The sequence below is a fragment of the Martes martes genome (genome assembly GCF_963455335.1).
Source record: "Martes martes genome assembly, chromosome: 1".
Classification (NCBI taxonomy): Eukaryota; Metazoa; Chordata; class Mammalia; order Carnivora; family Mustelidae; genus Martes; species Martes martes.
In genome coordinates, this window is record NC_137888.1 from 215,586,445 (window position 1) to 215,607,116 (window position 20,672).

At 49.3% G+C, this 20,672-nt stretch overlaps 1 protein-coding gene across 1 annotated transcript; it reads right to left on the bottom strand.

Annotated features, from left to right (window-relative positions):
* Positions 1–9,135: 9,135 nt before the first annotated feature.
* ZNF555 (zinc finger protein 555) lies at positions 9,136–20,310 on the bottom strand. The gene is made up of 4 exons (XM_080810550.1): positions 20,158–20,310; positions 12,079–12,205; positions 11,286–11,466; positions 9,136–10,881 (listed from the first exon to the last, which is right to left on the bottom strand). Exons 1-4 carry the CDS (start codon positions 20,158–20,160, stop codon positions 9,315–9,317), a joined length of 1,878 nt encoding a protein of 625 aa, XP_080666676.1. The 5' UTR covers positions 20,161–20,310; the 3' UTR covers positions 9,136–9,314.
* Positions 20,311–20,672: the final 362 nt, after the last annotated feature.

Consider the following 20,672-nt stretch of genomic DNA (forward strand, 5'->3'; position numbering starts at 1 on the left):
AGTTTCAGCCCCAGAACGGACATACTTAGATCAGAGCCAGCTCAGCATCCTGAAAACCCACCACTTGTCACAACCCACCCAAGCCAGACCTATTAACATGAAAATAAGTGCTTATTGCAGCATATAATAAGAAAAATCTGACTGGTAGTTATTTACAGAGTTATAATAAATTACAAATTACAAAATTTGCACAATTAACAAGATGTCAGCCAACATATGCCATTTATTAAATAGAAATTATGTACTGTGGAAGGTCAGAGAAGGAAAAGAATTTATACAAACAACAAAGGATCAAGAAAGTCTTTAGGGTGTTTGGTTGGCTCAGTTGGTTAAGCGTCTGCCTTCAGCTCAGGTCATGATCCCAGGGTCCTGGGATCCAGTTCTGCATCAGGCTCCCTGCTCAACAGAGAGCCTGCTCCTCCTTATACCCCTCTCCCTGATCATGATCTCTCTCTCTCTCTCACTCTCTCACACTCTCTTTCTCTCAAATAAATAATAAAATAAAAATCTTTTTTAAAAAAGTCTTTCATGCAGGAATGGTTAGCGATGCTTGCATCTCCTTTTTTTGTGGAAATAAGATGATATGAATTTTAAATATTTGGAAAGAAAATGTTGTTGAAATAATGATACAAAATTAAACCAATTCTTCAAAGACTGAAGAAATTCAAACTGAAATGTAAATTGTTTATACTCTTGCCACATAACAATTTCTCCTCGGTGTTCTACAGAAAACAAGCAACGGGATGTCATTCTGTCACCACATTATCTTATATGCCCTTTGGGGATCCATTTCAGTGCCACCTTTTCATTTACTTTAACACAATTATCACAATCTAAAATATTCCATCTTATGACAATTATCATTCAAGAGTTTATCTGAACCACTGTTGGTGTTAGAATCTTGTCGTAAAAATCAACAGATTTGGAAGGAAATAGGTGTGGAAAATTCTAGAAAGGTCCAAATTAGTGCCAGCAAGGGCTACACTGTTAATGTAGGACTAAGCGCTCTACAGAATGCTGGAATTCATGAAAACCTACAAAAAATTATTGTGAAGCTTTCTCTTTTTTAAGCTCATCAGAATGTATTATTACAGTAAGTATTTGCCTCTTAAAAGTTAAATACAAGTGACTTTTAACCATCTGTGCTGTGTATTTGGGTTTCCATAAACTCGACTGTGGAAAAACCCAGAGAAACACTATAGCCATGCAGTAATACACATGGGCAACAACAGATACTCCTGCCCAGAGAAACCACGATCCAAACACCTGAACTCTCCTAGATATACGCACGTGCTGCAGTGACCTACAAAATCACAGAGACTGTCACTGGGACATAAACGTGGACACGCTCACGCAGATACACTCAAGACACCCGGCAAAGATGATGTCTCCGGAGAAAGTAATTCACTCCCAGGGATCCAGAGCCAGGCCTTCTGCAACCACCCACCCAACAGCTCTCTTCTATCTACTTACACGTAATCAACATCAGCTACATTATATATTTTACTTGTATCTCTCCTGCTGCAACGGGGACTTCACACTTCCTGAACCTGTGCAGTAAGGGGGAAAACCTCCCTCCCTAAGATCCACAAGACAGGAGAGGCGTGTGGGTGGTTCAGTTGGTTAAGCACCTGCCTACCGCTCAGGTCATGATCCCAGGGTCCGGGCACTGAGCCCTGGGCATGGGGCTCCCTGTTCAGCCAGGAGCCTGTTTCTCCCTCTCCCTTTGCCCCTCCCCATGCACGTGTTCTCTAATAAATAAACACAATCTCAAAAAGAGGAAAAACACAGACACGAGACCGGAACCTGAGAAAGAAGCGTCAGGGACCTGACAGGGCGGGGTTGGGACGGTCCAGCCCCACTCCCCCCAGTCTCCCCCAGCCCCGCAGCTTTGGGATTCTTTGAGAAACCTACTCATCACTCCTTTGGGCTTTTGTCATCGCTTTCCAAACGGAAGCTCGGAAGGGCAGCAACGGGGCCGACCTTGTAGACTGGCAGCCACCCCGTCCCGCACGGCAGTCCTCGCAGCAGTCCTCCCCGCTGCCGGTTTCACGGTGGCCCACACCCTGCTCCGTCCACCCTGGGCGGCCGTGGCAGCGTCCCCAAGACTCCGGCAGTGGACGCCTCGGGGTCTCGGGAGCGCAGGAGCTCGTCGCACCCGTCCCCCAGCCACAGCGGTACCCTGCAGAGCCGAGCGGGCACCACACGAGGAGGCCTAAGCGCCGAGGACGCCACCTCCCCTTCCCGCGCGCAGCGTTTTCTGCGCATGCGCCCCGCCCGCCCGCGCCTGCGTACTTCTGTACTTCCGCACAGGCTGCAATCCCAGGTGTCTCTGAGGCACGTTTCCCGCGGGGCCCGCGGCATGCTGGGAGGAGTCTGAAGGGTGGGGCTCTGGGCGTCGGCCGAGTCTCTTCCGGAGAGCTCCGTTTCCCACAGGCGTCTGGGGCTAAGACCAAGCAGAGCGCAGGCGCAGGCCCTGGTAGAACCGTGCATGTGCTTTGGCGAGGGGGCGCCGGGGTCTCCGATGCGCGGTGGGGAGGTGGGCGCGGAGCTGAGGAGTTGCGACGCCCACGGTGCCCGTGCGGCGCAGGCGATTCCGGAACTGCCAGGTGAGTGAGGGGCCGCAGGTGTGAGTGAGCGCGCACGCGCCCCGGGGCCCTGACAAAACATCAGTGACCTCCCTGAGAGCAAACGCAGCTGACTTGGGGAGCGCTGAGCACACGTTCCTGCGGGAGTGGGGGCTGCTGTGCCATGGGGCACGGGGCCTTGAGACATGGGTTCTGCTGGTCTCAGCCCAGTGGGGCTCCACGACGTCCCAACGGAAGTGCGGAGCCCCGATGACATCCACCTGCGAGAAGACCCAGGATGGGGCTTGTGCACCTTTAGGGCTGGACGGCCTGCAGACAGGCCCTCGAAAGACTTGATGATGACGCCGAGGACGAGGACGTCCCCACGCAGGATTTCCTTGGGGGGACACCTTGATGTTGCAGACCACAGCATTCTCAAACCTCTGACTGGAGGAACCTGGCATAAACACGGATTCTAGGAACACTTGCGCATTTCTCCAGTTCTGAGTGTGAAGTGAGGGCAAATGTGTCCACTGTGGGTGTTTCCTAACTTCAGTCTGAGTTCCAAGAAAGGTGTCTTGGTCCAAGCCCATACTCAGTTCTTCGCTTCTTAAGAATGACTCCAAAATAGTTCAGGGGAGGGCGGGAGGTGTGTAGATCTAGGCTCGGTAGGTTAAATTTTCCCTTTGCAAGTCAAAGTTTTTGCTGTTTTTCTATTACTTTTAATACACATGCAGTAAAACTCACTATTTAAAGTGTAGTTCTGAGTTCTCACAAACGCAGAGATATCAACAAAGAATACACCATCACTCTCAAAACACAGGTGCCCACTTACTCTCAAATACCCCACTCCTAGCCATTGATCTTAGTTCCCTATAGCTGTCTTTTCCATGTCTCATAAAAGGGATGTTTGTATAGCTTTAGGAGTCTTTTTATTTTATTTTTTTTTGTAAAATTTGATGCCATAGTTCTAAAACTCAGCAATTACACCTGCCTTCCACTGTTCTAAATCTGTGACAATTCCCAGCCAAGATTAAGCACAGATGACCTTTAAACTTGGCTTTCCATTTTTAAGACCTGTATCAGTTTGGGCAACTCTGTGCTCCCATGTTTTACTGTCTTCATCTGTGTGAGGGGAGGGACTGATGGAGTGGGAGGGTTAAATGCGATACAAATGATTATCAGATCACATTAAACTGTGAAATGTTTAGAAGTGGGGTGCTATGAAAATACGAGAGCATGGAGGAAATGATGATTAGAGATCGTCCACTCTTTAATAAAATAAGGTATGACGCTTCTTCCTCTTCCCTGGCAAATGCTGGAAGTCTGCACAGATGGAAATGATACCTGGGAAAGTAAACGGAGCTGCTGGAGTGTGGATCATTAAAACAAAAGCTTCCACCCTCTCTTCCTTTAAACGTTAACATTTTTCCCATCCGAAGATGTCAAATGTATCTTCCTCCCTATTATATGTCACTCAGATTGTGAAGCTCACCTCCAAACCACAGAAATGATTAAACAGTCCCCTCATCCCAAAATAAGACTTTCGCTATTTGCAGATGACATGATATTATACAGAAAACCCAAAGACTCCACCAAAAAAACTGCTAGAACTGATAAACTCAGTAAAGTTGCAGGGCCCAAAATTGATGTACAGAGATCGGTTGCATTTCTACACAGCATTAATGAAAAAGCAGAAAGAGAAATTAAGAAAATAATCGCATTTACAATTGCACCAAAAATAGCAAGACACTTAGGAATAAATCCAACCAAAGAGGTGAAAGGCCTGTACTCTGAAAACTCTGAAACACCGATGACAAAGAAATGGAAAGACACTCCAGGCTCATGGACTGGAATAATTGGAAATGTCTGCTACCCAAAAGTAATGCACACATTTAATGTAATCCTTATCAAAATGCCACCAGCATTTTACACAGAACTAGAACAAACAATTGTTTGTGTGGAACAAACAATTTGCGTGGAATTGCAAAAGATCCTGAATAGCCAGAGCAATCTTGAAAAAGAGAAGCAAAGCTGGAGGTATCAGGATTCAACTTCAAGTCATATTACAAAGCTACAGTAATCAAAACAGTACGGTACTGGTGTAAAAATAGACACATAAATCAACAAAATAGAAAGCCCAGAAATGGATTCACGGCTATATGGCCAACTAGTCTTCAACAAAGCAGGAAAGAATATCCAATGAGAAAAAGATGGTCTCTTCAACAAATGGTGTTGGGAAAACTGGAGAGCCACATGCAAAAGAAAGAAACTGGACCACTTTCTTACACCGTATACAAACATAAATTTGAAATGGATTAAAGACCTAAATGTGAGACCTGAAACCATAAAAACCCTAGAATAACACAGGCAGTAACCTCTTTGACATTGGCCCTAGCAACATTTTTCTAGATATGTCTCCAGAGACAAGGAAGACAAGAGCAAAAATAAACTGTTGGGGGTACATCAAAATTAAAACCTTTGCACAGCAAAGAAAACAATCAACAAAGCTAAAAGGCAACCTATCGAATGACTGAAGATATTTGTAAATAACATATCCAATAAAGGATTAGTATCTAAAATACATAAAGAACATACAAAACTCAATAGTCAAAAAACAAACAATCCAATTTAAAAATGGGCAGAACACATGAACAGACATTTCTCCAAAGAAGACATAAAGATGACCAACTGACATGAAAAGATGCTCATCACTTATCATCAGGGAAATGCAAATCAAAACTACAATGAGGTATCACCTCACACCCGTCAGAAGAGCTAAAATCAACAACACAAGAAACAAGTATTGGTGAGGATGTGAAGAAACGGAACATTCCAGCACTGTTGGTGGGAAGGCAAACTGGTACGGCCACTGTGGAAAAGTGTGGAGAGTCCTCAAAAAGTTAAAAATGGTGCCTGTGTGTCTCAGTGGGCTAAGCCTCTGCCTTCGGCTCAGGTCATGATCTCAGGGTCCTGGGATCAAGCCCCACATTGGGCTCTCTGCTAAATGGGGAGCCTGCTTCCCCCCCCCCCCCGTCTGCCTCTCTGCCTACTTGTGATCTCTCGCTGTCAAATAAATAAATAAAATCTTTTTTTAAAGAATGTTAAAAACAGAATTACTTTATGAACCAGCAATCACATTACTGGATATTTACCCAAAGAATACAAAAACACTAATTCAAAAGGATACATGCACCCCTACATTTATAGCAGCATTATTGACAACAGCCAAGATATGGAAGCAGGCTTAGTGTCTACTGATTGATGAATGGAGAAAGAAGATATGGTGTGTGTGTGTGTATACACACACATACATATACATTTACATACATATATACATGTAGACATAACAATGTGTTATTCAGCCATAAAAAAGAATGAAATCTTGCCATTTGAAACAAGGCTGGAGCTAGAGAGTATTATGCCAAGTTAAATAAGAGAAAGACAAATGCCATATGGTTTCACTCATAGGTGGAATTTAGGAAACAAAAGCATAAAAAAAGGAGAAATCAAGAAACAGACTCTTAATTATGGAAAACTGCTGGTTACCAGTGGGGAGGGGATGGGGAATGAGTTAAATAGGTGATAAGGATAAAGAAGTGCACTCGTGACAAGCACAGGGTGATGTATGGAAGTGCTGAATCACTACATTGTACACCTGAAACTAACATAACACTGTATGTAAACTATTGGAATTAAAACCTTTTCTACTAATTCCCCTCTTCAGGGGGGATGGGGTATTGGGTGACTGGATTAGGGAGGGCACGTGATGTAATGAGTACTAGTGTTATATTCAACTGACAAATCACTAAATCCTACCCCTGAAACTAAAAATACACTATATGTTAACTAAATTGAATTTAAATAAAAAAAATTTTTTTTTAAATTCCCCTCTTCTCAGAGCGCCTGTGTGGGTCACTCAGTTGAATGTCCAACTCTTTGTTTTGGCTCAGGTCATGATCTCGGGGGTCATGGGATCAAGCCCTGCAGCAGGCTCTGTGGTCAGGGCAGAATCTGCTTGTCCCTCTCCCCCGACCCCAACTTGTACTCTGTCTTGAATAAATCAAATCTTTTTTAAAATCCCATCTTCTCAATAATGACTGACTGCTGCTATACCAATTTCAATTAGCTAAATCCAATTATTTCTGCCTTCTACAATCACCAAACACAAGCCCAAATCTGAAAGTATATCCTTCCAAACAGCCTCTGGCTGATATATCCTACTGCCCTTCATGTTCACTCAAACTGCTTGAATTCAAGGCACCCAATTTTCATTGACTACAAGCGTGTTCCCAGCAGTCTGGGTTAGAAAGCTTTGACAAAACAATTATTTAAGGTTTTATTAACAACAAATAAGAAATCAGTTTAATAACAGATATTTATGTAACAATAAAAAATTTATGTGACAAAATACCTTAAGTTGTATGCACCTGGAAATACGGACTTGAACATATAATGCTTAATAAAATCACAGTTGGTTTGGAATCCATAATTGCAATGGAATTTCTTAATCTAGTCTTGCAGCAAGCACACTATTGATAAAGAAAGTAACAGGGGTGCCTGGGTGGTTCAGTGGGTTAAGCCTCTGCCTTCAGCTCAGGTCATGATCCCAGGGTCCTGGGATCGAGCCCCACATCGGGATCTCTGCTCAGCAGGGAGCCTGCTTCCCCCTCGCTCGCTCTCTGTGTGCTGCCCTGCCTACTTGTGATCCCTCTCTCTGTGTCAAATAAGTAAACAAAATATTAAAAAAAAAAAAAAAGTGGGACGCCTGGGTGGCTCAGTGGGTTAAAGCCTCTGCCTTTGGCTCAGGTCATGATCTCAGGGTCCTGGGATCAGGTCCCGAGTCGGGCTCTCTGCTCAGCGGGGAGCCTGCTTCCTCCTCTCTCTCTCTCTGCCTCTCTGCCTACTTGTGATCTCTGTCTGTCAAATAAATAAAATCTTAAAAAAAAAAAAAGAAAGAAAGAAAGTAACATTTGGTAGTGTTATGGATTGAACTGTCCACCAAAATCTGTATGTTAAAGTCCTAGCCCCAGTACCTTAGAATGTGACCTTATTTAGAAAGAGTACTATCACAGATATAAGTAGAGGCAGAGATACCGGAATCGGGTGAGCCCTAACTTGCTGTGTGCGGCCCTTATAAAAGAATGCCACGGGAAGAGATAAACATGCATGCATGCAGAAAGCAATGGGAAGTTGAGTTACGTTGCCACAAGCCAATGAATTATCAGAAATTAGGAGAGGGCTGGAACAGATCCTTCCCTAGCACCTTAAGAGGAAGCAGGGTCCAGCCAATACTCTGATTTTGGACTTCTACCTTCAGAATTGTCAGATCAAAATTTCTGTTGCCCTAAGCCACTCAGTTGTGGTCCTTTGTTACTGCGACCCTTAGGAAAGTAACACAGTAAACATATGAGTGATGTGAAAATGCAAGACATAACTACAAATGATTTTCCTTGAGAATAAAATATATACTGTGTTTGAGGACATAAAAAAACATAATAGTTAAGTCAATACGAAGGAACAACATTCAGCTCTCCCAAAATCTAATACATGAAGGTGCTTTTCGTCGCACAAAGGACTGAATGAGCACACTTGAAAATGCAACAGGTTAGCAAAGTCTCATGCGCTGTTTGGCTCTGTAGCAGCATCATAGCTTTCGTGGCAGAAACAGGACCACAGTCACTAGAAGTATTGAAAATAAGGTGTTCACTAGAAAAATTAGACCTTATACACAAACGGGAAAATCTAGAGAAAAGGGGGGGATCGTAGCACCAGAGAAGAGCACTAAACTTGAGTCGGAGTGAGTGGTCTAGAGAACACATCAGAGTTGGCAGGAATATCCAAATTGTGAGTGCAAGACCACACAAGTGGATCCTTGATACACAGCTCATGGATATACTCATGGAAGCCTACAGAACTCTAAAGAAAATGGGACTCAAGCACATGGCATTTTTTTCATGATACCCTTGACTGGCAGGGCCAAGATCAAGAAAACGGGCTGAGGTCCAAAGCCCTTTTGCATCTCTCACACTTTAATGTGGCTCTAAACACAGAAATGGCTTCTTCACTTCTGTCTTCCAAATCCCATGCCAAGTTAAGCTACTGGTAAATCTGACCACATAATCATAAAGGGAAGGGAAACGTGGTTCCCACCGTTCCCACATTTGACAACACAACCCAGAAGACCCACCTCCAATTCTGTATCTTATAGCTCAAGGTCACAAAGTAGCTCTTCAGTAAAAGCCTACTGTCCAACTTCCAGTCACAAGCAAGGACGAAGAGCAAAGAAAAAGGGTTGAAAATAACAATTCCCAGGAGACCATGCTTTTGAAGAACTCTGCATAATAAAAAATTTCTGCAAATTGTTTGTTAAAAAAAAAATGCAGTAAGGTTCCTCTGGCCAAAATACATAGATTCTCAGTAAGGCAGAAACTGTGTAAGAGGTGATATCCAGTATCTGCCACATTAAGCCAGTAAGAAAATCCCAACAAATACAAAAAAACCCTTTAAGAATTCAAAGAACAAAGAAATTAAAACTACTTACATAAGAAAAACACACTTCAAATCCCCATGAGTCCAACAGACCATAAAGATAGAAGGTTTATTTATGGAAATGTAGGGAAGGAACACCACTTGCAAAATTTTGAATGACAGCTCACAGAATACTTGGAGAGTTAGTTCTCCCCAACTGTTCATCTGTAAGAGAACTGGAGATACACGGCCCGTAGGTCCACTCTGATGAGGTCGTCACAAAGGCGGTACCATATTTACAGGCTGGGTAAGATTTCGCTCCTGGTGTGGATCTCCTGACGCATGAGGCATGACTTCATCGGCGGGAGAGTTTCCCGCATCCCCGAAGTAGTGTCTCTCGGTGGTGTGTATCCTCATGTGTCTTCTTAAGGACGAGGAACAACTGAAGGCTTTCCCACACTCCTTACATTCGTAAGGTTTCTCTCCAGTGTGGACTCGCATATGTATTGGCAGAGACGAGGGCCATTTGAAGACTTTCCCACATTCCTTACACTCGTAGGGTTTCTCAGCCGTGTGTGTCCTCACGTGCTGCTGCAAGAGTTCAGGCCAGCTGAAAGCTTTGCCACACTGCTTGCACTCGTAGAGTTTCTCTGCAGTGTGCCTCCTCATATGCTTTTGTAAGGACAGGTGGCAATAGAACGCTTTCCCACACAGCTTGCACTGATACGATTTGTCTCCGGGATGCATTCTCACGTGTTCCCGGAAGCAAGCTGACAGACTGAAGGCTTTCCCACACTGTCTGCATTCATAGGGTTTCTCCCTCAGGTGTGTCCTCATGTGTCTTCTTAAGGATATGGGCCAGTTGAAAGTTTTCCCACACTGATTGCATTCGTAAGGTTTCTCTCCGGTGTGCACTCTCATGTGTCCTCGGAAGGACGAGGGATGGCTGAATGCTTTCCCACACTGGCTACATTCGTAGGGTTTCTCTCCACCATGAGTCCTCTCATGTCTTCGGAAGGACTGGGGATAAATGAAGGTTTTCCCACATTGTTTGCACGCGTAGGGTTTCTCTCCGGTGTGAATCCTTTCGTGTCTCCGGAAGGACTGCAGGTAAATAAAGGTTTTCCCACACTGTTTACATTCATAGGGCTTCTCTCCCGTGTGCGTTATCATGTGCCTTCGAAAGGCGGAGGAGTAACTGAAGGCTTCTCCACATTCCTTACATTTGTGGGGTGTCTCCCCCGTGTGTGAGATCATGTGTCTTCGAAACGTTGAGGAATAGCTGAAGGCCTCCCCACATTCCTTACACTTGTAGGGCTTCTCTCCCGTGTGCGTTATCATGTGCCTTCGAAACGTTGAGGAGTAACTGAAAGCTTTCCCACATTCCTTACATTTATAGGGTTTCTCGCCTGTGTGAGTTCTCACATGACTGGTAAGACTGGAAAAGTCGATGAAGGCTTTCCCACACTGTTGACATTCGTAAGTCTTCTCGGCAGTATGAATCCTTATGTGCCGGTTGAGGGACGAAGTACGAGGAAAGGTTTTTCCACATAATTTACATGCATAGGTTCTCTCTCCGTTGTGGGTCCTCACATGCATTCGCAGGTGTGACCGACAACTATAGGCCCGCCCGCACTCCTGACACTGGTACGGTTTGTGCCCAGTGTGCACAGCGACGTGGCTCTTGAGGGAGGAATGATGCACAGAGACTTTTCCGTACGCACTACACTCATACTCTTTCACTCCAGGCACAGTCTTCTGATACAGATTACGACTTGGAATCCGACTGGAGCCTTCCCCACACGGATCATTACTTTCAGAGAGTTTCTCCACCACGTGATTTCTGCGAAGAATGAGAAGCAGGTTAACATCAACAGTTTGATTAATGATTTCTCGCTATTTACAAATAAGTATTGGGATTACAATTTCATCAATTTTAGTGGATGTGTAGGCTTTCTACCCTACCTGATAAGGCAGAATAAACGGAGTATCACGGAAAAGGATTCAACCATAGGAATTACGAAAAACCGTGTTTCTTCAATGTGGCTTTTCCTCCTAATTGTTGTCAACTGAACTATGTTTTGAACCCTCAACATCAACATCGTATTTAAGGAAATCTTTCTCTAGAAATCCTGTGAGTAAACAGATTTGATCTAGGCTCCTGTAGGGGTTTCCTTTGCTTTTTCAATTTCATGACATACTGAGAACCCCCCTGGAATATCACTTTCTCTTGTGAGCGCAACTCACCTCAGATGTCTCCCCTGCTTTGTGTGATCTTCAGCGCTAAGTTCTTCCCAAATTTTCCCTAAAATAGAGGCCCAGGAATCATTTCTGGTGAACTCTGCTATTTTATGTTCCTTGGACAGTTTATTCCCATAAACATCCTGTTGAGAAACTGACCCAGTGGCTTTAAATTGAGTGTCATCATCTGAAAGCAAAAAGGGAACAAGGTTTAAAGAAAGAAGGAACCTGTTGGTCAAAATGGCACTGAGGTGGTTTAGCTGGGTCAGGACCTCACCAATAACAAGTACAAGGGGTCAAGGTGGTAAGCAATCTCATAAACACAGAATTCTCACACGATTACATAAACGTCACTGGGCTCCTTAATGACCCATAAAATCTATATTCACTGATGACACACAGGGAGCCGCACAGATAGATTCTCCTTCTCACGCAGAAACTACCAGATTCTAGCTCTATGGTGGTTGTCACCCTGTCTGTCTTATGACTACTATACTCCCTTTCCACGGTCCAAATCGTTTTTTTTTTAAGATTTTATTTATTTGACAGAGAGAGACACAGCAAGAGAGGGAACACAAGCAGAGGGAGTGGGAGAGGGAGAAGCGGGCCCCCCGCAGAGCAGGGAGTGTGATGCGGGGGTTGAACCCAGGACCCTGGGATCATGACCTGAGCCGAAGGCAGACACTTAAGGACTGAGCTACCCAGGTGCCCTTCCACAGTTCAAATCCTGAAAAAGGCTTGATGTGCACAAAATGCTTGTTCTCTAAGTGACTAAGTGCAGGAATGAGGTCATTCTTACCCACTGAGGCCAGGTTTTTCAAGTTTTCCAGCATCACCTCTCTGTAGAGCTTCCTCTGAGCAGAATCCAGCAAAGCCCACTCCTCCAGGGTGAAGTCGACGGCCACATCCTCAAAGACCACTGAGTCCTACAACACCCAAGAGATGTGCAGAAGGAAAGTTGAGACTCACTGAGCAGCTGGATTCGATCCACAGGGAATTCAGATCAGACTCTGTGGCCACCTAAAATCTACTCCATGACTCGCTCACCGGATCTCTTACTCTGTCCACACTCACATCCTCACAAATTTAATAGCTCCACCACCCACAGAACCTATCTTTACACTTTTACGGCAACCAAATCAAGTCTCATTCTTCTTTAACCAAAGGTTTCAGACCGCATTGAGAAGTCACAGAAATGCTCTGCCCATGAAACTAAGGTTTGCATTTTAAGACCCATGGATCTCTTGTGACACAAACTACTTCGACTCCTTCCCTATTACGCATGACATCACTACGCACCATGTCAAGCCCCAGGTCAAACCTGGGTGAGGTTTTATGAAACGAGCACAAACTGAAGGACTGGGAACTTTTCCTTCCATTCTCCTCACTAAACCTGAGAGGCTTAACGGGATCCACCTACAGCAGAGGCCGGCCAACTACATCATCTTACAGAACTCCAGGCCATACGCAGACCGCTTCTGCTGGCTCAATGACAAAATTCCTTCAGAAGAGGTCTTGTTAATATATTTGTGTAATACAGGAAAGAGACGGAAAGTTATTGAGAGGTCAGAGCTCAGGAGAGAGGACACAGATGTGAGAACTCCGATGCACGCATTCCCTACACTCCCGAGTCTCCGTGCACCTGCCCTACACACACACACACACACGGCAAATGTAACACGAGGACAAAACAGCTCTTTCCACCAGAACCACAGAAGAGTATTCTTGCTGACCTTGAGGATAAGGTTAAAATTCCCACCCTGCAAAGGAGTTAACTGAAGTCAAAAATATCTGACAGTGTGTTTGCCCAAACTAATAAAATACATAAAGGATTAGGCAGTGCCTTCCCACAAAGGAACCCCTCCCTCATATCAAGTTCCAGGGAGAAGCCGCACCCCCCATACATCATCCTTCAGGCCATACTCTCAACTTCTCTCCTTTCCGTGTCCCTCCCCTGTTGAGCACATGAGCATGTCAGCCCTCCCCGCTGCTCCCCTAAGAACACAGGAACCACTGAGCTGCATTCTTTCTTTAAACACTGGTTGGGGTTTTTTGTTTGTTTTAATTCCTCAACCCATGGACATCCATGAGCAGCCAATACTGTCATTCAACGTTCTGAGGCCAAAGTCTACCTATTCAATGGAGTAGGAGATGGGAAAGTAGGAAGTAACAAGGAAACCCCTATCACTGGCCCGGGGACCAACGGGAGGTTCCCGCGTCGGATGAACCGCGCTCTGTGATCTGTAGTGCTTCCTCCAGGACTCCCCTCATCTACTGTCCACAAAGCGTGACCTGCCAGGCCTGAGCTCTATCCTTAGACGTGACTCCTGGCAAGGCTGGCATCTGGGAGCCCGGGTTTCAGGCTTCACAGCACCCTGACTGGTATTACCCACCGTGTCTAAACCTCTGTGCCCATGACATTATGAATACTGAACCTGCCTTCCTTCCGGAAGTCTGCAGCAGGCGCCCCAGGCACCGAGTGTCTACTGAGTCCCCCCAGCAGACAATGTTCCGTGTGTTCCCGTGACTCGCGGCTGGGTGTGTTCTGGGTGACTCTGCCAGCAAGGAACTCTTAAAAACTGACACTTGGTTTCCCTCAGGGCTTTCTCCATATCCTTGTTCCCTTGTGCATCGCTTTATTGTAACAAATCACAGTCATGAATGAAACTATATGCTGTATCACGGGGGTCTGACCAGCAGGACACAAGGGTGGTCTTGGAGACAGTGATCACAGCTGGCATCGGAGGTGGCATTTGCTAGAACACCCCGACTTGCTGCAATATAGCAAAAGCACTGTTTGGGAAGAGGAGGGGGGCCGGGGAGGAGATGGCAGAGCCCTGGCGCCCCAGGGGTAGAAGTCACCTGTTGGGGGGGACGGGGGCAAGCGGCCGAGCTGCTGTCTGTTGTGAAGCAAGAGCTGACACGAGGTAAAGATGGCGAGTGCAGACCCAGGAGGCCTAGCGCTGGACCTAGGGGCTGCTTCCGGCCACGCTCTCTGAGCAAGAGAAGAAAAAGCACAGCTTTGGTGATGTCTTTGGTTTTTGTTCACTCCTCCAGGCAGGAAGGGGCCCCCCAAGTTACCAAGGTAAATGATGGATGAGCAAATATATATATATATACATACACATACATATATATATATAGGAAAAGTTTGCACTGCATTGGGAGAAAAAGAGTTAAATCCGTTTCTAGAGCTGGAGCAAAACCTGGGGTAAACCAAGGGCCGAGCGGGCAGGGATCCTCCACTCCTTCTTCTCCCGGGTTGCCGCCAGGCTGCCACGCCCTCCTGTAGGCATCCGAGCCGGGATCCTCCTTGGCAGCTGTGATGTCACCCCTGTAAATGCTGATTTAACACCAGGGCCTCACTGTGGCTTCAACTGTGTCTCCCAAAAAGGTCTCCCCGGGGACCTGTGAATGTGGCCTTTCTTGGAAAAAGGATCTCTGCATGTGTAACCAAGTGAGGACGAGGCCCTTGGGACAGACCCCAGTCCAAGCTGCCTGGCGGCCTCCTCAGAAGAAAATGCCACGTGAGGCCGGAGACACACAAGGAAGGCGGCCACACAGATGTGGGGCAGAGATGGGAGTGACGCTGTCATGAGCAGACGCCAGGAGCCACAGAACCTTCGAGACGCAAGGCGCAGGCGCACAGTCCTCCCGCCACCTTGGTTTTGGACTTCTCGCCTCCCAAACGCTGAGATTACGTTTTTAAGCCCCCCTGTTTACGGCAATGGTTACGGGAACCGTACAAAACGAACACAGGCTTTAATGAACTTGTGATTAGAAAAAAGGGGGAGGGCATTTTTTTTCCCTTAAAATGGTTCCCCTTGGTGGCTATCGCACCTGCGCGTAGGTAAAAGCTGACACAGGTGTACGTGTGTGATTTCATAAACGCCAGAGGCACCATCCCCGTGGGTGGAGAGAGAAAGTACTGAGAGGACCCGGCCTGCTTGCTTGGTGCCACCAGTACAGGGGGTGGTATTTAAACTCTAAGCCTTAGAAACAAGCTGAGGTCTCTGCGCAAATGACTTATTTATTTATTTATTTATTTATTTATTTTTAACTGAGTTTTTACCTCCTGGAGGTTCAAAACAGGAGGGAAACGATGAAGAGACAAGCAGTCTCCACCCGGAGATACACTCTGGGAACTTCGAGAGCAAGTGTTCAGCTCATCCAAGAGCAATTCTGAAACCCTGTTTCTGCCGACCGCCCAGCTGTGGCTCGTGTGGATGCAGACACGGGACAGCAGGGGCTTGGAACACAACTCGGAACACAACTTTCTGACCGTGCGGTGTCTGGGCTTGGCTGCTGCTAAGAAAGGCCCCTAGCGATCTGGGGAGCGCTGATCCCCAACTGCCTGAACTGGACTGTGAGCTCACGCCCCACAGGGCCCACAGTGGGCTGCGTCCGCCTTAGCGCACACCGCACTGACCCGGAACAGGACTCTGACTCTGGGAAGACGGCGCAGTCAGGACACGTGGCTGAGGTCCTGGGTGATGAAAACGTCGGGCTGGTCCAGCTGGGTCTCTCCCAGTGGCCAGTGAGGAGGGCCTCGCTCTCCGATGAGACCATCCGAAATCAAGCCCTCAGTCTGCTTCTTTCTGCGCACGTCCCCCCCCACGCCAGGCCGTCCACACCGGTGAGGTGGGCGAACGGGTGATGTGGGCACCGGAGTGTCGGACACGGACCGCCGCAGGCAGTCCCTCCGAGCGAGGACCAGACTGAATTACTTAAAATCGGCCACCGTGGGGGCCTGCTGACCGGGCTGCCTCACGCACATCCCACCAGGACACCATCTCACCCCAGGGAGGCGCTCGGGTCGGCTGCAACCTCCGGCCAGAGCTGTGCCCTACGGGAACAGACACCCAAGGACAGGTGGAAAAGAAAACAGAAAAATGAAATACAGAAGCTGTGACGACGAGGCCCCCTAACATTCTAAGACCTTTACCTTTCTGGTTAATGGGATTTATTGAACGGGGCAAGTCCAGGACCCCCTTAACGGTACAACCAAAACCAATACCTAGCTTGGTCTCACCCAGCTGCAAAGGGCACTACGGGTGATGATGTTGCTGTAAGGTCTTGTCCAGGGCCAAAGGCACGGGGCTGTCCAGAAGTGCCACAACAGGCCTGAGGGTCCTTATCCGTACGAAGTCCCGCTTCCAAGGCTGGCCCTGGGCTGGTTCACAGGGACGTGGGTTTGGTGAGGCTTCCCACCGCGCTGCTAGGCGAGGCCCCTTGTGTCTTTTTCTGCAAGCCATGTCTTGTGCTGAAGACCAGTTTTCCTTCTGGGAGTCTGGAATTCCAGTCCGTGCTGGGCAGAGGGGCTTTCCGGGACCAGCCCCCATTAAAAGACCTGCTGAGTCTCTCATGAGCTTCCCTCGTAGAACACTCCCCACGGGCCGTAATGCCTGGCTGCCGGAAGAACCCCGCATAGCCTGCATGATGCCACCTGAGGGGACCCTTGGAGCTCTGCCCCTGGTCTCCTCAGGACATTTCCTGTCTGCTGACTGTGCCCTGTACCCTGGCGCCATCATAATCAGAGCCGTGAACACAACCCCGTGCTGGGTCCCGAGAGTCCTCCTAACGCACCTCTGAACTGAAAGGTGGTCTTGGGGACCGTTCGAGACTGACTGTTTCTGTGCCCCCCAAAATTCATGTTAAATCCTAACTTCAATGTGACGGGACTGGGAGGTGGGACCTCTGGGAGGGGATCAGGTCACGAGGGTGCAGCCCTCATGAATGGGACGAGCGCCCTCGCCCCATCCGCCACATGAAGGCACGTAAGGAGACCGCTGCCCATGAACCAGGAAGAAGGGCCTCACCAGACACCAAATCGGCAGCACTTTTGTTCAGCAACCCCACAGACGGAGGAGACAGGGACGCCCAACACACCCAGCTCGAAACCATCAAGTACTTGATCACAATATTAATTTTTTAAATGTGCATTGAGGGGGCGCCTGGGTGGGTCAGTCATAAGCGTCTGCCTTCGGCTCAGGTCATGATCCCAGGGTCCTGGGATCGAGCCCCGCATCGGGCTCTCTGCTCAGCAGGGAACCTGCTTCCCCCTCTCCCTCCACCTGCCGCTCTGCCTGCTTGTGCTGTCTGCCAAATAAATAAGTAAAATCTGTACTAAAAATGCGCACTGAGAACCCAAAATATGCAAGACTTTGCAAAAAAGCTTTGTGCACCTTAGTTTATGTGTGCCTAGGGACTCTGCAAAGCAGATACGCACACCGGTTCAGAGCAGAGGGAACGCAGAACACAGTTCTCGAACACCCGCACATGGACCCACACCTTACGGTGGTTTTGCTAATGTGACAGTGTCCCCCGTGGTGGTAAGAAGAGACGCCGACCTCTGCAGGGCACTGTGGAGAGCCCTCGTCCACTTACACCCTCGCGCTCCTGCTCCCAGCAAAGCCGTGCGTCTCATGCAGGACTGCTCTGTTTGAGGGTCTGACTTCTAGCTCTTTCGTGGACCAAAACGCATTCAGGCTGCAGTCACACAGGTCCTCGTACCGGCACGGAGCACAACAAAGATTCTGAACCCTGTGGATTTAAATTCTCTCGGAGGAAAATAATAAATAAGGAAATCAAACATAAGTACTATGGAAAATGTGCCCCAGTAAAGGCACCGGGGGGTCTGTATATACCTATGTGTGTGTTTGTGCATTTATCCGTGCTGTTGCTGACACAGACACAGACACAGACAAGTGACTGACTGCAGGGCCGAGTAAAGGAGAGCAGAAAGTAGCCATGTAGGTCGCACTGCAAATGGGTGCCTAAGTGCTCAGAAACACACCTGAGTGCACACATGTAACAACACGTGCGTGCAGGGAAGCGCACACACAGAACCACAAACATGCAGATCAGCCCTTCCGGACTCCACACGCCAGCTACCTCCTGAAAGGGACGGGCCCTGCCCCGGGCATCACGTCAAGTGGGGTTTCTGGTGTGAAAGGTCTGCATCCAGGGTCAGGAGGTCACGGAGGATTGCTTTGCAAGGTGTTTGTCAACTGTACCAAGGTCATAAGCATGTTCTTGTGCTGACGCTTTATTATAAAATAGAAAACTCTGAAATCAATTTATATGATTCACCTGTAATCATCCTAAGAGTTGCCAAAAACATGTCTTATAAAGTTCAACAGTCGTACACAAAAAAATCTTACCGTCGGGAAACGATGGTAGTTAACGCACATAACTGATAAAGGAAAGCCAAGAAAAGAAGGATGAACACGGAACAAAGACTGTATAAGTGGTATGAAGCTCATGGTTTCCCTGAAAATAATTCGGGAGAAATCAGGTTTGCCCAGCACCTCAGTGTTAGACGACATTATCCTAGAGATCCGATCAGCACCAGCAGGAAATAACGAAGGCACAGCACCAGAAAAGAAACACCCGCCTTTGCGCCTAATTCTGAAAACTGTATATACAGGACGATGTCACAGAGTAGATTTTTAGAAAGAATTCAGGATAACACTTTAGGATAAACCCAATTTTATTACTGGATCTTTTAAAATGAATTTTTATTTAAATGTATCCTACATAAATTGGAAAAAAATTTTAATAAATAAAATTATTTACTTATTTGACTGAGAGCGCCCAAGCCGAGGGAGAGGCAGAGGGAGAGGGAGAAGCAGACTCCCCGCTGAGCAAGAGGCCAGCGGGGAGTCTGCGGGGCTCTGACCGCAGGACCCTGGGAGCGGAAGCCAAAGGCAGACGCTGCACCGACTGAGCCACCCGGATCCCCCTCCCTTACCTAGTTAACAGCAACAGTACGTCGGAAAATCATTTTTAAGAAGCTAACATACACCGTGGTACAAGCCACACTTCACTGGGATTAAATAAATAAAATGAAGGCCACGGAAGAACCAAGAGGAAAAATCTGAAACCACTGAGAGTAACGCGCACAAGGAAACACATGGAGAGACGGCACACGTGGGGGGGGGGGGCGGGTCTCGCCGTTGCTAAGCCAGCAGCCCCCAAGCCGGACCTGCGGTCCTCCAGAAAACTCCTCCACGGCCGCCGGCCAGCGCAGCGACGCCGGACCGGGCCGCCCGACGACACGAGTCCCCACGCCGCGGCGGCGAACACGCTGGCGACTCGGCCACCGACGCCCCCCCCCCCGCTCTGGCCACGGACAGCCGAGCCCCCCCACCCACCTCGCGCTCTGGCCGCCCAGGACCGACCCCGCGCGCTCGGGGCAAGGGTCCACTCGCCCGCGGCCGCGTCGGGAGGGACGCGCGCTCTCTGGGTCGTCCTCGTCCCCGGGGGGCTTTCCCGGGTGGGCCCCGGGCCGCACGCGCCGCTACGCGGGGGCCTGACCCCGGACACTCGCCCCGCGCGGGGACGCCGTGGAAACGTCTCACAAACTCCCCTGCGCCGACAGCAGCCACCTCCGCCGCGCGCTCCGTCCGCTCGACGCGCGGGGCGGCTCCGCAACCCCGAGGCCGCGCTCCGTGAGCTTCCCGGGGGGCGTAGCCGGACGCGCGTCCGCGGGGTCTCGCCCCGGCGCCCCCGAAGTGCCCCCGGACCAAGGGCGCCGCCCACCCCCCGCGCGGGCCGTGCAGGAGGCCGCCAGGGCCCTGGGCGCAGCGTCGGGCCGGACCTGGTTCCGGGAGCGAGAACCGGGGTCCCCTGGGGCCGAGGGCCTGCGAGGGGGACCCCCGAGCCCAGGGCCCCTGCAGGTCTCCGCGCGCTCCTCGCCCGCCCCCCACGCCCCGAGGCTGTCCTCGCGGAGGAGCCGGCCCGGGACTGAGTCCCCGGGCCCCCGGCCGAGGGCGGAGACTGGGGTCGGGACCCCCGGGCCCGCGGCCGCAGGAAGCCGGTTCTGGCCGGTTGGAGCCAGACCCTCCCGGTCTCGGCCCGGGCCGCGCTCACTCACCATCTCCGGCCCGGCTCCGAGCTTCCGGGCGTCCTCCCCGCGGGCCGGACGGGTGAGAGCAGCGCGCCCGGGACACCGCGGGCCGCGCGGGGCAGGTGCGCTGGAGCGCCCCGGCCGGCCCAGAGCCACGTCCACGCGGCCGCCAGCGCGCCCGCCCCCGCGCCTGATTGGACGGTGCTCGGGGACCTCCCTCTTCCCGGGCCTCTGACTGGATAGTTTTCCGAGACCCGCCTCTGGGGCCTCTGATTGGACAGGGCTCCGGACCCAAGCCCTTGATTGGCTAGTTCTCCGGGCACCACCCAGGAGCCCCGGATTGTTCTCCGAGAACCGCCCCTGTCGCTCTGATTGGACAGTTCTCCAAGACCACGCCCCTGTGCCTGAGTGACAGGCCGCCCGGACACACACGGCCGACCCGCCCGCTCCGGACGCGCGCTCCCCGCGGAACCCGCTCCCGGCGCGGCGGGTCCGGCGTCTCCCCGCCCCTCGGCGCTCAGCCCGCGTCCTCCTCCTGGGCC

What these genes read in the sequence shown, in the direction of transcription:
- ZNF555 (XM_080810550.1), bottom strand. An exon ending in GAAAAACCTGGCCTCAGTGG is followed by an intron (nt 11,467 to 12,078) that starts GTAAGAATGACC and finishes TTTTGCTTTCAG; the next exon opens with ATGATGACACTCAATTTAAA. An exon ending in AAGCAGGGGAGACATCTGAG is followed by an intron (nt 10,882 to 11,285) that starts GTGAGTTGCGCT and finishes CATTCTTCGCAG; the next exon opens with AAATCACGTGGTGGAGAAAC.